This window comes from Channa argus, chromosome 14 (assembly GCF_033026475.1).
Source record: "Channa argus isolate prfri chromosome 14, Channa argus male v1.0, whole genome shotgun sequence".
In the NCBI taxonomy this organism is placed as follows: Eukaryota; Metazoa; Chordata; class Actinopteri; order Anabantiformes; family Channidae; genus Channa; species Channa argus.
The window spans coordinates 25,175,435-25,190,604 of NC_090210.1; the positions used below are offsets into that span (position 1 = coordinate 25,175,435).

Here is a 15,170-nt window from a genome sequence, read left to right on the forward strand (position 1 = left end):
TAAAAAAAACCCGCTGCACAGTAGACAAGTGGCAGTTTTTCAGCAGGACAGCATCAGATCTGCTTACTGCCAGGAATAGTCTACAACACTGACTTATCAGACCAGATCCACAACCTCTTTTTGGAGTGACCACAACATGTAAGAAATGCTCCTAATGAGAGGGGAAAATACTGAAATGGAGACACACAACAACCACCGAAAGATAAGGAATGTCCCATAAATTATGACCAAGGATGTAAAGTGTCCACATTGTCTGCAAATGTGCATAAAATGAAAAGACTAGAAAAAGACTGCAAACACCATGGCAAACACACTAAATGACCAGAAAAAGAAGGAAATGACTAATGTTATAGACACAACAAGCAGAGATAAAATGACCCACAACAAACCCAGTCTGGGGCCCCTATATTGAGTCCTGGGGGCCCTTAACCTGTCAGTCCCTAAAGGCCTGTTTTCTCATAAAGTGTCCATGCTTCCTGGTCCATTACAGTGTGTTGTAAGCCAGTTATTCCATGTTTACACAGTGATTTTACCAGAGCCACAGACACAAAGCTAGTGTAGGTAAAAAGTGAAGTCAGAGTTGAGCAATGCAGCTCGAAGCTCCAGCCAGGTGTTGGTATTTTGTGTGTGTGTGTGTGTGTGTGTGTGTGTATGGTTCAGGGTGTGGTGTTGACAAGGTAACAGGAACACACCGGGTGTAGCTGTGTGTGTATGTAGTGAAGCCGGCGGCGTTGTATTTGCGCAGATCAATGGTGGGGAAAGTGCTGGTGTGTGCAGCCAGGTACTCGCAGGGTGTGTGTGATGGTTCATAATGTGTGTGCGTGTGAGTAAGTGTGTGTCTGAGGTTCAGGGTGTGTCTGGCTGCTCTGTCATATCTGCAGCCTCGGGACAAAGTTTACAAATGGAGACAAACAGGGCTGCAGGCTGTGGTTTAGTGTTGGAGCCCAGAGGAGACGAATGCCCAAACAAACACGTCCACAGGTGAGACACAGGTTGAAATAAATGTGAGCTGAAATCATAAGGACCTGGTGTATTTTACATCTATTCCTCTCATCAAAGCTCCCAAATTAAAGATAACTCACAAGCAAACAGCCTCCTGAAAATCAGCGTCCAACAAAAATGTCAGAAAACACAGTGTGTGTTTGTAAGAACTACTGTGCTGCTCCTCAGGCAGAAGAGGAGGCTTCAGAGACCAGTCACTTTTTAACTCACCTAATCACCCACTTCTCTCCAGTCAAGTTCTTCTTGTTTATTATCCTGTGGAATTTAGTAAATTCTTTCTTTTTATCACGTTTTTATGTGCTTCTTTTACTGGAGAGTTTGGTCAAAATCATCAGACGACAGAACAGGGGCCCATGACTATAACAGAAGTTCAGCCTTTGGGGGAAATCTTCTTATTCTTGTTGTGACTGAGTCAACTTAATTTCCATTGTTAAATCCAATGAATAAATGCACATTTATGAGGACACAGAGTCACAGAGAGAACCTCATACTGCTTTTTAACTGGCTCCCTTCAGTGGTTTTCTTCAAACAAAAACAACCAAACAAACAAACAACCCATAAAAACAACCAAACGTAACCAAACAAACAAACAAACGAATCAACCTTCTCCCCCTGCTCACATCTGTCGGTTCTTCCCTGCTCTGTAATCTCCAGTGTAACTCGTCTTTTCCCCTCAGCTTTTCTCTCAGTCGGTGCTCTTAATAACAGCTTTATGATGCTTTCAGACATTAAGTCAGTTAATGTTTTATGATGCTTTACTGGCACCATTCAGCTGCTTCAATCTCAACTCTCTGACACTTTAATCAGATTCTGAATCGTAATATTTTCCATTCGTGGAACAGAGGATCTCTTCAATTCAACTCCTCAGGAATCTGAATTTAAATTTTCTGTCTTGTGAAACATCTTTGTGTCATAAAAATGTAAATTTTCTGGAAGAGTCCCAGTGAGCATCCAGAACAACGCCCTGGACTGCAGCCGTCATATCCTCTGATTGTGTGTGACTGTGTGTGATTGTGTGCTGAGTGAATCACGTGTGAGTAAGTGTGTGGCAGCATGTGCAGCGTGTTCGGACCTGCAGCAGGAGACGAGTTAAAAGCGAAGGTTTGAGGAGCTGGATGAGTTTTGACCCTGACTTTAGGATTAACACGACAACATGAAGATCAGCGGCTGGATTTCACTCTGCGGGGTCCTGGCTGCAGTCTGTGCCGTTCAGGCAACATATACCTACTACTGTAAGTCTCCAGGCTTTTTGTGCTTTGCTTGTTTTAAGGTTTCTAGTTCGGCATCTTTTAATTCTCCTGCAGCTGCATTTATTCAGACAACAGCCGCTGTGTAAAAGTTAGATGATGTGAGCTGGGACTTTCTTTCACTGTGTCAGATCTCACCAGGGAGCAAATCTCTTAATTATGCACCTCAACCTGCTCCAGAAACACACTGTATTATGATTAAAGAAAGTACATTAATCTAAACTTCCTGTTAATCTTTTTGACTGAGCTTGAAAGGGGTGAGAAATTTGAAAGTTTTCTTTTCCTGTAAGTTTCAATTGTGAAAGTCTTAAAAATATACCAAGCAAAATCCTTGTCACTGGGGCTGTATCCCCTCGAAGGCCACATTTGTACACTTCAGGGTACCTAATTGTACTTTCATGTCTACTTATCATTTAATTTCGTCATGATATAATAGTTGCATTGTTGCCTTTTCATATTCACAAATCTTCTTAAAAACAGTCGGTCACCTAAAATTGTACCTTAACTGAATAAATGGAACATACATGTATCTTTATAGCCCCTCAGAAGGTCTATATACCTTGAGGTCCCGTAGAGGGAGCATTCGTGTAGATTGTGCCCTTTTTCTTAAAGTGTAACTGAACTCTGACAGTATTAAATTAACACTTCAACAGTAAAAAATTAATTCTTGGAGCCTCTAAGAAATTTAAAATCCAACATGCGATGAAGCGTTTATCTGTGTTCTTCAGTGTGAGATCCCGCTGAACGTTTAGATAAACGATGTTCCGATAAAAGTGTAGATAAATACGGTTTTCAGCAGCTTTTCATTTTCATCACGTTTTAAAAACCAACGTGCACAGACTTGAAGCCCGTTTGAGACACTAAGATGTCTGCTGTCTGTTGTTTTGATATCATTACTCAGTTATGCTGATGGAAGTTTAGATGGGTGATGAAGAGATGAGAGAAGCAGCGCTAATTAAACAACGACAAGGATTTTTCAGATTATGTAACAGTGAAAGCAGTGACGATTCTCTCTGTGATGACTGAAGATGAAAGTTTGAGTTTCAATGTGCCATGAAATGACTGGTGGAAAAGCACAAAAGGAATAGTTCAAATAAAATTATCTCAAAGTTTAAAAAGCATGGAAAAAGAAAAAGCACCAAAGCAGGTCAAAATAATGTCATAGTAAGTTATTAATTCTTAAACAATATTTAAATAATAAATAATATATTTTTTTTAATACAGTCTGAGGTAAAGTTGGGACAGAAAATCTAAAATTACCACAAAGACACAAAGCTACACAAAGAGACAAAAAGACATGAAACCCAGTACGGTTGTTTCCCTATGATCCGTCCTTGGTTACACGTGCCGAACGTCTCAAAATGTCAGAAAAGTCTTTTTGGATTCGAATTAATTATGTTTACTACTTTTCTCATCAATTTAAAATTAAGTTTATTAGCAATTCTCAAAATATGAGGTCGATAAAACAGTGTTAACGCTACTATATGCACCTTTATTACTAGTGTTAGATTCAGTCCTCTCTGCTCTCCCTGCTCTGAAACTGCTTTAGTTTATCCCAGAGTCTCCGGCACAACCCTCAGTTAGTCATAGACATCAAATGACACTAAACAAGATGCTAATAAACATCAGGCAGGCTTGTTGCTCTTTTCTGATTGGTCAGAAGGGTGAGCCTCACTCTAAACACTGAATGTCTCTGCTCCAGTGGTACTGATGGTTCCTACTTCACCTCTCCACATTAACATGTCTAGGAGCATATTCATATTATTCATATTATATTTACATTATTACAGTTATTACATTTATAATTTGGGAAAAATGTTGCTGTAACTTTAAGCTGTTTTCCAGGTGTCTCTAGGAGGACAAACAGAACATTAATCAGCCTTTCACATCCTAGTTTCCCCACAGTGATGTGAGACAAACCTGGTTGTGTTTTTGTTCCCCTCCGGGGGGGAACCACTTCACAGCAGAGCTTTTCATATCTTTCCAAACTCCTCTGAGCTGTATTTTATTTCGTCATGTGCCGTGAACCCTGGCAGACACATGTTGGAAACTGCTCCACAAAAGACAAAATACCTGAGCGCTTGCATGAACATTATCTCCTATTACAGAGTGAGTAACAGTATAATTCACCATGACTCCTTGGCTCAGTCAGAGGCTGAGTGAGCTGAGGTGAACCTTGTCCTGACGGTCAGACGTGCAAACAAACACACCTTCTGCTCACCTGTGAACGCTGTAACCTGTACAGACAAAAGGTACTGTAGGAATAAAAGCTCTTCCCAGTTGAGGAGCATACGGGGCAACTGTGACGCAGGAAGGTAGAGCGGTCGTCCACCAATCCTGCAGTTGTTGGTTCTATCCCCAGCTCCTCCGGTCACATGTCAAGACACGGAACCCCACTGAACTCCCAGTGAGCTGCATAGCACCTCGTACGTTTGTGTGTGTGTGTGTGTGTGTGTGTGTGTGTGTGTGTGTGTGTGTGTGTGTGTGAGAATATGAAGCAGTGTAAAGCTCTTTGAGTGCCAATAAGTAGAGAAGCTCTATATAAGTGCAGACCACCTTCCATGATTCATTAGACCCGTATCCACCTCAGGTCTTAATTTAATTCCTACCCCACAAATGCGTCCCTGGTCCCTAAGTCCCATGTACCTCACTGTACTGTAAGTTGCTTTGGATTAGCATAAATTAAAGTATGTATACTTTGTGCTAGCGGTTCTCTCTTTGAATCTATTTAAAATTATTTATGAGCACATGTGGAACAAACCTGGACTGGACTTCATTCATGTTATCGTTTTCAGCCACTTTAAAAGGGAAATCACTTTATTACAAAAAGTATTTTGCTGAGGCACTGATTTGTGCAGCCTGCTGAAGCTCTGCTCCGTCTCCCATCAGAATTCCAAATGAAGCTGTACTGTACAGTGCCTGTCTCATTGCTGGCAAAAGTCTCCTCAGATGTCCTGGTTTGTGTCAGAGTTACGATCCCTGTCCTGTTTCGCTCAGACGGGGCGTTGGCGGCTCTGGGTGGGACTCTGTGGACTGTGGTGATTTGTCTGCAGGGCTTGTGGTTGGGAGGTGCAGCTCTCTCTGGGATTTCTGAACAGACCACAGGGCATGTGAGGCACTTCTCACTGTGTAAACATGTCTAACGCTCCCACTGGGAATGTTCTACAGAAACAGACAACACATCTTTGTCCCCACAGTCAAGTCTTAGCTGGAGAGTGAGAATTCTCAGATGTCCAAATTACGCTCAAAGAACTTAATCTCTCGTGTTATGATTAACTCTTTTCACTTTAGAGGTTTTAATCATCTTTCTCATAGATCCTCCATCAGGAAAAAGTTTATCTGCTGATAGGATTTAGTGATCTCTACAGGACATCTGGCACATTACCATTTAACAAACCTTAAGTCTTCGGAAAACTTAATCTAAAAATGTGTAAAAACTATTAGACCTCCATCCAGTGTCCAGATCTAATCCCTGCCTGGAGACAGAAAATGGATGACTTGGAAAACTTTTGGAGACCCCTGCTTAAAACAGCCAAGCAGCTCCAACCAATCACTCGCGTAGAATGTATCATATCCTGAAAACCAACCAGTTTCTGTGGACAATGACAGATATGAACATGTCCTCCTGCAGCTACAGCGCACTGCGACTGCAATGGCAGGTCTCAGAACTGCCTCCGGGACACCTGGGGTCTGCACTGCGTCGACTGTCAGGGGAACACAGAGGGCCGTCACTGCGAGCGCTGTAAGGCTGGGTACTACCTGGAGGGGGCGGGACTCAGCTGCATGCCCTGCAGGTGTCATCCCACAGGTGAGAAACCGCAGTTTGGAAAAGAGAAGCTGTAACATTAGTAACAGATGCTGGAAGTCTCAACTTGCTGCTTGGCCTCCAGGTTCTGTCAGTAACACATGTGACAGCAAAGGGCGCTGCGACTGTAAGGATGGAGTCACGGGGGAGAAGTGTGACCGCTGCCCAGAAGGACCAATAGGACCCAACGGCTGCTCCCAAAGGTGAACAAAGACACCAGTCACAGCCACATGTTGTAATCTCATATTTAAAGTTGTTCACAGTTTGTCTCAGTTGTTAAGTCTCATTTAATGAAAGTGGATCCACCTTTTTCTTCAAACAGTAAACACACATTCAGTGACCTAAAACCTTATTGAATTAACGGGGTCAAACAGAAGAGAGCAGACATAGTGAACAGTCCTTGTCACCTGTAAAAGATGCTCCTCTGTGCCACTGTTAGTCTGGATCACAGATGAGGGAAACAAGTCAGAAAAAAGAATTGCAGTATAAAAAATCATTGACGATTTTAGATGAAAGTGTCCCAAAGTGTTCCAAAGTCCATCTCTGTGTCCTACATGACGGCTACATCACGTCCTATCAGGCCTTCTGCTTTCAATATTCACTCAGTGAATGTCTGTGTTTCTTCTAGTTCGTGTGTTTAACGTCTAATTTTCTGTTGGTTTTCAGACGCGACTCCACAGAAGATTCAGCCAGTTTGACGCAGCCGTGTTTCTGTTACGGCCACAGCAGCCAGTGTTCCCCACAGTCCGGTTACTACGTCTACAACATCACCTCCACCTTCACTAATGGTGACCAACCAACCTTTTCACTTTACAACAGTGGATTCCGGGATTCGTTTCATAATAAAAGCCCTGGAGCACACTAAGATTTGTGCCGTGTGTTTTTAGGTCCGGAAGGTTGGAAGGCAGCGACGGCGAAGGGCGTCGTTCCTGAGGATGTTCACTTTCGCTGGACACCGACACACCAGGACCTGGAGGTGATCTCCAAAAACAGCCTACCAGTTTACCTGTATGCCCCAGGTGAGGATAAACCTGCCTCCTTTGTTGCCTATTTTGACTGCTCATCATTTCTCACAAACATTTCTCCCTCCAATTTTATTTTCACCCACTTCTCTCTCCTTTCCTTTTATGTTACTCCCTCCAACTTTTGTCTGTTCTTTGTTTTCTCTACTCTTCACTCGTTCTCCATCTCTGTGTGTTTCTTCTTTACCCCATCATTTCTCCTGTATCCTCTGCTTTCTGTTCCATTCTGTTCTTTTCTTTTCTTCCTTTCCTTTCCTCCATGATCACACTTTTCTCTCTTCTGCAGCTCCTTTCCTCGGGGACCAGTTGCTAAGTTACGGTCAGAACTTCTCTTTCGCGTTGCGTCTGGACCGTGGCGTCCGACACCCATCTACCAATGACGTGATCCTGGAAGGCGGTGGGCTGCAGGTCTCTGCTTCACTGGGTGACCTGCGCTCCATTGTCCCCTGTGGACAGAAAATCAACTACGTCTTCAGGTCAGAAAACAAATCTGCAGAGATCTTAAAGATGCAGACAGGTGATTCCTCACCTTTGTAGAAATGCCTGTTTAAGTCACCCCTGTCAGGATAAATCCTGGCTTTGATCCCATGCTTGTTGCTTTATTTAAAACCTTCGTTCAGGTGTGAACATTCCTGTCTGCTGGCATTGAGAAATGTTGCTCCTGTAGTCGGAACAAGTAGAAACAAACTCAGAGGGACAGAAGGAACCTGCAGCAAGTGGTTTTGTTTGGATTGGAATTAGTGGATTAGTAACACTGATGGAGCTCATGGAAACACCGTGTTTACTCCGTAGAACTTGTACAAGATGTACCATCAGTGTTGGCACATTAAGTACTAAATATAGTACATCTATCTGGGTCTGAGCACCAAACAGAAATCAGATAGATCAGAGAGCAATTGTGCACTGAATCAAAACTTTTTGAAGAGAAGTTTCAGGTTTGCACCGTTTTTAGCAGATGCTAATTATGGTTGACATTTAGGTTTTATTTGTTTTAATTCCTAAATAAATAATATTTAACATGAATGTTCAGGAAAACTAAAAGAAGGATTTCACACAGGATGTTTAGGTTAATAGATTTGTTCCCCTGGTAACAGTATTACCATAAAAACAAAACACACATTAAACATGAAATGACATTGAAGCAGCACCAGTGTTTGAAGGTCTTAAACTGAAAACCCAGAAATGGTCTGAATACACAACTGTAGATCAGTGGACTCAGTAGATTCAGTGAGTAGCAGTAGCAGCTGGTAAATGTCCCACTGAGTGTCTTCTCTCTGCTGAACAGACTGGACGAGCAGGCCGGCAGCAGGTGGAAACCTCAGCTCTCCTCCGTCCAGTTCCAGACGCTCCTCCAGAACCTCACTGCCATCAAGATCCGGGCAACATTCGGCGAAAATGGTGAGTTTCCTATAACTTCTCATCTTCAGTGTCTGTATTATCTATAATCAAACATTCAGGCAATAAAAAGTTGTGACCTCTTAGCACCACCTTCTCCAACACTAGTACTTTTCCTAAAGAAATCTTTTTTAAATTGCTGCAGATTGAGTCTCACGTGTTTCAGCATAACCCTGAGTGCTGTTGGATCACTAGTTTTACTGTCTTGTCTTCTCAGGACGTGGTTACCTTGACAACGTGCAGCTTGTGTCAGCGCAACGTGGAGCCGGGGTTCAGCTTGGAGACTCGTGGAGACTCCCGGCCCGCTGGGTTCAGACCTGCAGCTGTCCTCAGGGATACGAGGGAGACTCCTGTGAACGATGCTCCGTGGGCTTCAGACGCAGGATTCCTTCAGATGGACCCTTCAGCTCCTGTGAGCCCTGCAACTGCAGGGGAGGCAGCTGTGACCCGCAAACTGGAGACTGTTACTCTGCCGATGAGACGCCCGGAGAGCGCAGCTGCTCTGAGGGGTTTTATCGAGACCCCTGGCAGCCTCAGACCTGTGTGAAGTGTCCCTGTCCAGATGGAGTGTCTTGCTCTGTGGCTGCTGATTCACTATACCCCAGATGTGACCACTGTCCCACAGGAACCACTGGTAGGTCCAAAACTATAAAATAACATTACATTTACAAAAGGGTTCACGAGTGAGGGACACGCAAAGGACAACTTGGGGATCAGTGTCTTCATTTAGTGATCCTGCCTAAAATATTGCCCCTTTATGTCAGTGTGAACAGTTTGAAGATAGTGTGACTGTATGTCCCAACAGGTCCTCGCTGTGACATCTGTCAGCAGGGTTTTTACGGGGACCCCGCAGGGGAAACTGGTGTGCAGAGACCCTGCAGGCCCTGCCAGTGTAACGGACACATCAATGCCAATGTGGCAGGAAGCTGCGATGGCAGGAGCGGCGAATGTCTGAAGTGTCTGAACAACACGAAGGGACCGAACTGTGAGTCCTGTCTGAGAGGCTTCTACCACAGCCAAAGCAGAGATGCCTGCAAACGTAAGAATCCGGACTCTGCTTGTGTTTTGTACCTGTGTTTTGGTATCTGTATTACAGCTGAAACATGTAGGTGCAGTAAAATCTGAACTGCCTGAAGGGTTTTCTGTTGATATGAAGGTTTCTAAAGGTCGTTTCCTCTGTATTTTGTGAACCAGCCTGTGCCTGTGACCTTCTGGGCTCTGAGACTCAACAGTGCAATGATTTCGGTCAGTGTCGCTGCAGACCAGGCTTCGAGGGTCTGAGGTGTCAGCGGTCCAACTGCCCTGCCTGCTTCAGCCCCATTAAGGCAAAGGTAGAACTGAGAAAACTCAGCTTTGGGTCCATGGTGACCACGATCTCAGGTTCAGCTCGCTAAACGTGTGTGTTGTTTTTCAGATGGAGGCTTATGCTGTCAAACTGAGGGAGCTGGAGATTCTGTTCTCAAACGCACACGGGGGACTGAGACCAACAAACAGCGCTGAGATGGAGGCCACTCTGAGAGAAACTGAGAGGCTGGTGAATGACCTGAAGGACAGCACAGAGCAGCTCACTGGTAGGAATGTTACACCTTGTCTGTACCATCATTAATTCATCCCTCATCAATTAGTGGGGACAGAAATTCTCAGCTAATCACACAATTCTTTTTAAGAGTTAATATTTTCCTTGTGCAGCCATATTATTCAGATTTGTCTCTCTCTGAAGATTGGACATCTTCTCATCCTTGAACTTGTTAAAGCTCAGAAGTAGGACTTTGTCTCACTCACTTCAAAACTGTGTTTCAGCAGCATCTAGTGGACATTAGAGGAAATGCACCCAAACGCGCTTAGTTTCTTAGATAATCACTTGGGGAAGTAGTGGAGATAGTTGCAGTGATCCTGATGATCTCCCTTCCTGTGTCCAACAGAACTAGAGAAAAGCCTGCAGGCCCGTCTGTCATTCATCAGCAGGAGACAGCTGGCTGAAGGACAGAAAATCCAAAACATTGCAGATACAACGTACAACATCAAGCAGCAACAGAAAACATACAAAACAACGGTGAAGGAGGTCCAGACTCTGATAGAGGAGATGAAACTGCAACTGGAGGAGGCCAGGACCACCCTCAGATCAGCTGTAAGACAGAAGTGAAGAAGGCTATTAGAGAGCCATTAAGTTTCTGATGATGGCGGTGTCTCTAAAGTCTGTTTTCTCTGTTCCCTCCTGTCAGGAGCTTCCTCTTGGAGATGCCCCTCTGGGTTCAAACCTCTTCTCTTCACTGGTGCAGACAGCCACCAGTCTGGCTGATAAGTAAGTCCACTGCATTGTTTCACATCAGTCAGTCTGTGTTTTTCTTCTACCATCCCTGGCACTAACACCTTTCTGCTTGTCCTGAAGACATCAGACAGTGGCAAGCGCTGTGGAGCAGACTGCCAATGCAGCCCTGAGCGACTCGGGGCAAAGTCTGGCTCTGGTTCGATCCCTCATGAACAAAGAGAACAAAGTGAAAGAGCTGATCGGAGATTTAAAAAACACGTGAGTATTTTCTGTCTGAACTTCCTTTTTTACGTAGGTTGTACATGCATCTAGTTTTTTTGTACATGTCTTCACTGAAAAGAAGAATCAACCTAATGAGACACCATGTGGATAATGGTGCAGGTGAAGTTAGTGTTGGATTTTTGACAAACCTATTCAGTGAATTCACAAATACAGCAAATATTTTCCATTTGCTGGATCAGTTTTGGATGAATTCAGCAACAATTTTGTTCCTGACTGCAGGAATGAAGAGTTCTGGGTATGATTCCTGAAAACAGGGAACACATGATGTTTAACTGATGATATAACTACGTGTAATGTAACGTACATATACTGTATATGTAGCATGGTTCAATTTTTGGGAAAACTAAACTGCCACCTCTCGGCCCACTGTGTTCAGGTATGATCTGACTTCAGCCCAGGTGAAAGGTCTGGAGAACCAGGCATCCCGTGTGAGCAGTGATGCCAGAGGGGAAAGCAAAATGGCAGACGGTATGTTAAAGGACATCGCCAGCATGGAGCGAAGCATCCCATCAGACCTGAAGGTAACATCTGCCGCTAAAGGTCGAACTTCAGGCTTCAGTGCATGTCGTGCCTCATCTCCCCATGTTTCCTGTCTGCTCTCAAATGTTGGCAGAAAATTTTAGGCTTCAATAAAAGATCTTGAAATGTCCTCGATAACTAGCAGCACATTGTTTGTGTTCTTCATCGCTAACCTACATCCATTATTTTCGATGTTTAGGACAAGATGGACGCCATGGTTTTCAAAATGAACGGTCTGGAGGCAGCGGTGGACGAGAACATCTTAGGCATTCAGACGCTGCAAGGTGGCATGCAGAAAGACAAGGCTGCCACTCTGGACCTGCTGGCAAAGGGCAAGGCCGCCCAGCAGGTAATGGTCACTTATAGGCATCCAGTCATATCCCGTTTCCCCCAGGGCGCGTTTGAAGCTGGTGTATAAGCGAAATCCAGTTCTTCAGAATTTAGCAGCCAAGTGTCTGCCAGGAAAACTGGTTGGAGACAGTCCAAAGTAGCTTCCTGTGTAAAGAGACTTTATTACACATCGGTGGAAGATTGATTCACATCCTCTACTCTAGTAAAAGTGCATGTGCAACGAAGGAAAATGGTCTATTGCATGTTCTGATTTTGACCCAAATTAGCTTCAATCAAACTAAACAGACTAACAACAGGACAAATACAAACACCATCAATTGTTCTTTTCCTCCTCAACTATTAAGGAAAAATATCCAGAACCTTTGCTGAGCTTCACTGGTCCGATCACAGTTATAGTCATGTTGTTCCTCTCCGCAGGGTTTCGGCGAGTTGCTGGACAGAGTCAATGTGGCCAAGGCTGACACTCAGGGTGCTCTGCAACGCATCCACAGCAACACCAAAGAGCTGGACGACACCCTGAACACCCTCAGAGGTACCTGAACACTTCCTTTTTAGCCAAGTCACAAAGTCACACATTACTTTTAAGGAGTTTACCTGTGTGTAGCACACGACAAAGCATCAGGCAACATGTCGCCTCTGCAGTAGCTTCAGACTCTGTCTCCTCCTCAGGGTTCGACCAGCAGATCGGTGGCAGCAGAACTCAGGCTGCCGATGCCATCAAGCGTCTTCCCGCTATCAGTGCCACCATCCAGCAGGCTGTTAGCGGCAACGCTGAGACACAGTCCGTTCTCGATGATTTGTTCGACACCTTCAGTACCGCAAAGGGAACCATCAGCCAGCTGGGTACCAAGGTCTATGATCTGGAGGTAAAAAGCAGTAAAGCAGCACATTTTTAGCCTAATTTAGCACAAACTCTTAGCTTAGCCCCATCAAATATGAGCAAATAGGGTCCTACAATTCAACACTCAAGTAATAAATTAGCGGATGGTGACCCTGTCTGTCCTTTTACGAGCTAAAATGCCAAGATGTTGCTGTTTCTGACCACTTTGAAGTAAATATCTCTGCTTTTATACACTCTGAGCATTTTTCTTCCTCTTATTGTACAGTTTTGAATCAAGGTGCAAAAAATTCCAAACTATTGTCTTAGTTTGTCTGTTTCTCAAATGAAGTGTTCTTCCTTCAGTGTTGGACCACGGTTCTTTGCTCACTGGACGTTTTCGCTTTGTGTTTCAGCAAACATTTGGATCTTTGCCGCCTTTTACTGGTCTGGTGAACGAAGCCACCAAACTGAACAAGGAATCCCAGGCTCTGAAAAGGAAGGCGAGCGCCACAGCGGACAGCCTGACCTTGGAGCTGGACAAAGCCAGTAAACTGGAGGCCGATTCCCAGCTAGTAAGCCGTCCTTACACAGCTAAACTGTCAGTGCCACGAGTCAGAAACTGATGGATAAAGAGTTAATGATGTAAATGTTTCCTCTGCAGGCTGCAAATGGAGCAGCTACAGCTTTCAACAATGCCAAACAGACCAGAGACGCTGTGGGGAAAACACTGCGAGACATCAACAGTCTGCTGGCTAACATGAGTGAGTCCAGGGTTTTTATTGGACTGTCACATTTGGTGGCTGAAAAAACACGAAGGAACTGACGTGGTGGTAGAAGTACACAGATTCAGTATCAAGTATTTGCCTGAAACATTTTAAAGTACTAATATACAAACATTCCACTCATTCATAATCTTTTAGTTAATTAGGTTTTATAATAAAAACACTAACTAGTACGTAAAGCTGTAAGATTAATGGAGTGTAGAAGTTCAGTACTCCAGTATATATAGTATAGTATAAATATTGCAAAAGTGTACTTAAGTACAGTACTAGAGTAAATGTACTTTGTACTTACTTTCCACCTCAGGGAACTGGGAGCAGGTGTGTGAGTGGTCAGGGGAAGGTCATGTGACATAAAAGGTAGAGAAATTTAGGGGAATTCTGGTTGTGGATGGAGAAACAACGGGGTCGAGACAGAGGCAGAGCAACTTTGTGTGTTCATCCCACACGAAAAAGACCGAAAACAAAGCAGTATAGCTGAGTACTTTATGTATCCTTGGGTCAAATGACATGTCTCAGTGGACACAGACGCTGAGAACCCTTTCTTCCCCTTTGTTTCCCCTCTCCTGCTCCTCAGACCAGCCCGGCATTGTGGATGAGAACCTCCTGAAGAAGCTGGAGGACTCTCTGGCCGGCGCTCAGAGACAAGTTGAGGGCCAGCTGAAGCCGAGGCTCGTGAGCATGGAGGAGCAGGAGGCCGCCATGCGTCGTAGACTCACCACCATCAACACGGACATCGACACCATTCTGGGGGACATCGCTAACCTGGAGGACATCCTAAGGACGGTCCCTGACGGCTGCTTCAACAACCCCCCCATCGAGCAGGCCTGAGGACCGAGACCTGGTTTTTAAGCGCACAAAGTCCAGGTCCATGTGGAGCAATAACAGAACAAGAACCTGTCTAATCTACTGTATGAAATACTAAGATGAGTTAGTCGAGTAATTTAAAACTTCAAGTGTTAACAATCCAAAACAAGACAAACTACTTTAAGGAATTTAGTCAAGATATGTCATAAAAACACAGGACTGCAAACCTTGACTTTAGTATTTTTTGTGTCTTTAAACCTGTCCCTGTCCTTGTCTTCAGTGAGGGGGACAGAAGAACCACAGTAAATACACAATAGCGTTTTAACTTTCTTTAGATTTTATGTTACACACAAAAAGTAAATAGTTTACAATATGAAACCAAAAAATTTTGGACTTAACTAATGTTTTTGGTTTTTGCATCTTTGCACTGACAACTTTTTTCTTTACTTCAAAATATGATCTTCGTGTTTCCTGATAATGGGATGTAGTCTGTAGTCTGATGTGATGTGTGGATGTGAAACTCTTCTATTTATAACTGTACAGACAGTTTTAGTTTTTATATCTTTTTAAATTCTCTGTTTTTAATTGTTCTCCCAGCAGAAATATTTATATGTATGTCATCTTCTTCCTCATTTTCAACAATTTCACAATGATTATGTTTAATTAAAATTGTATTTTTCAGTTTGTTTCAATAAGGAGAATAAAATAAACATTTTCAAAAAATATGTTCCTATCATCATAATGTTTGTTTATTTTTAGATCAACAATCTGACATTAAAGCTGTAACAAATTATTTTTCCTTAATAATCTGCAAAGTATATATGAGGATATGATGATGGTTCAGTGTAAAATCTGTACACTGAACAGCAATA

General features: G+C 43.6%; 1 protein-coding gene across 1 annotated transcript; it reads left to right on the forward strand.

Moving 5' to 3' along the window:
• Positions 1–2,032: 2,032 nt before the first annotated feature.
• On the forward strand, positions 2,033–15,023 carry lamc2 (laminin, gamma 2). The gene is made up of 21 exons (XM_067475050.1): positions 2,033–2,234; positions 5,881–6,057; positions 6,140–6,257; positions 6,721–6,842; positions 6,942–7,073; positions 7,363–7,552; positions 8,362–8,474; positions 8,689–9,105; positions 9,277–9,510; positions 9,666–9,802; positions 9,886–10,042; positions 10,394–10,599; positions 10,694–10,773; positions 10,861–10,998; positions 11,399–11,543; positions 11,741–11,890; positions 12,310–12,424; positions 12,562–12,758; positions 13,126–13,284; positions 13,374–13,473; positions 14,069–15,023. The coding sequence occupies exons 1-21, from the start codon at positions 2,156–2,158 to the stop codon at positions 14,320–14,322; spliced, it is 3,420 nt and encodes a 1,139-aa protein (XP_067331151.1). The 5' UTR covers positions 2,033–2,155; the 3' UTR covers positions 14,323–15,023.
• The last annotated feature ends 147 nt before the right edge of the window (positions 15,024–15,170 follow it).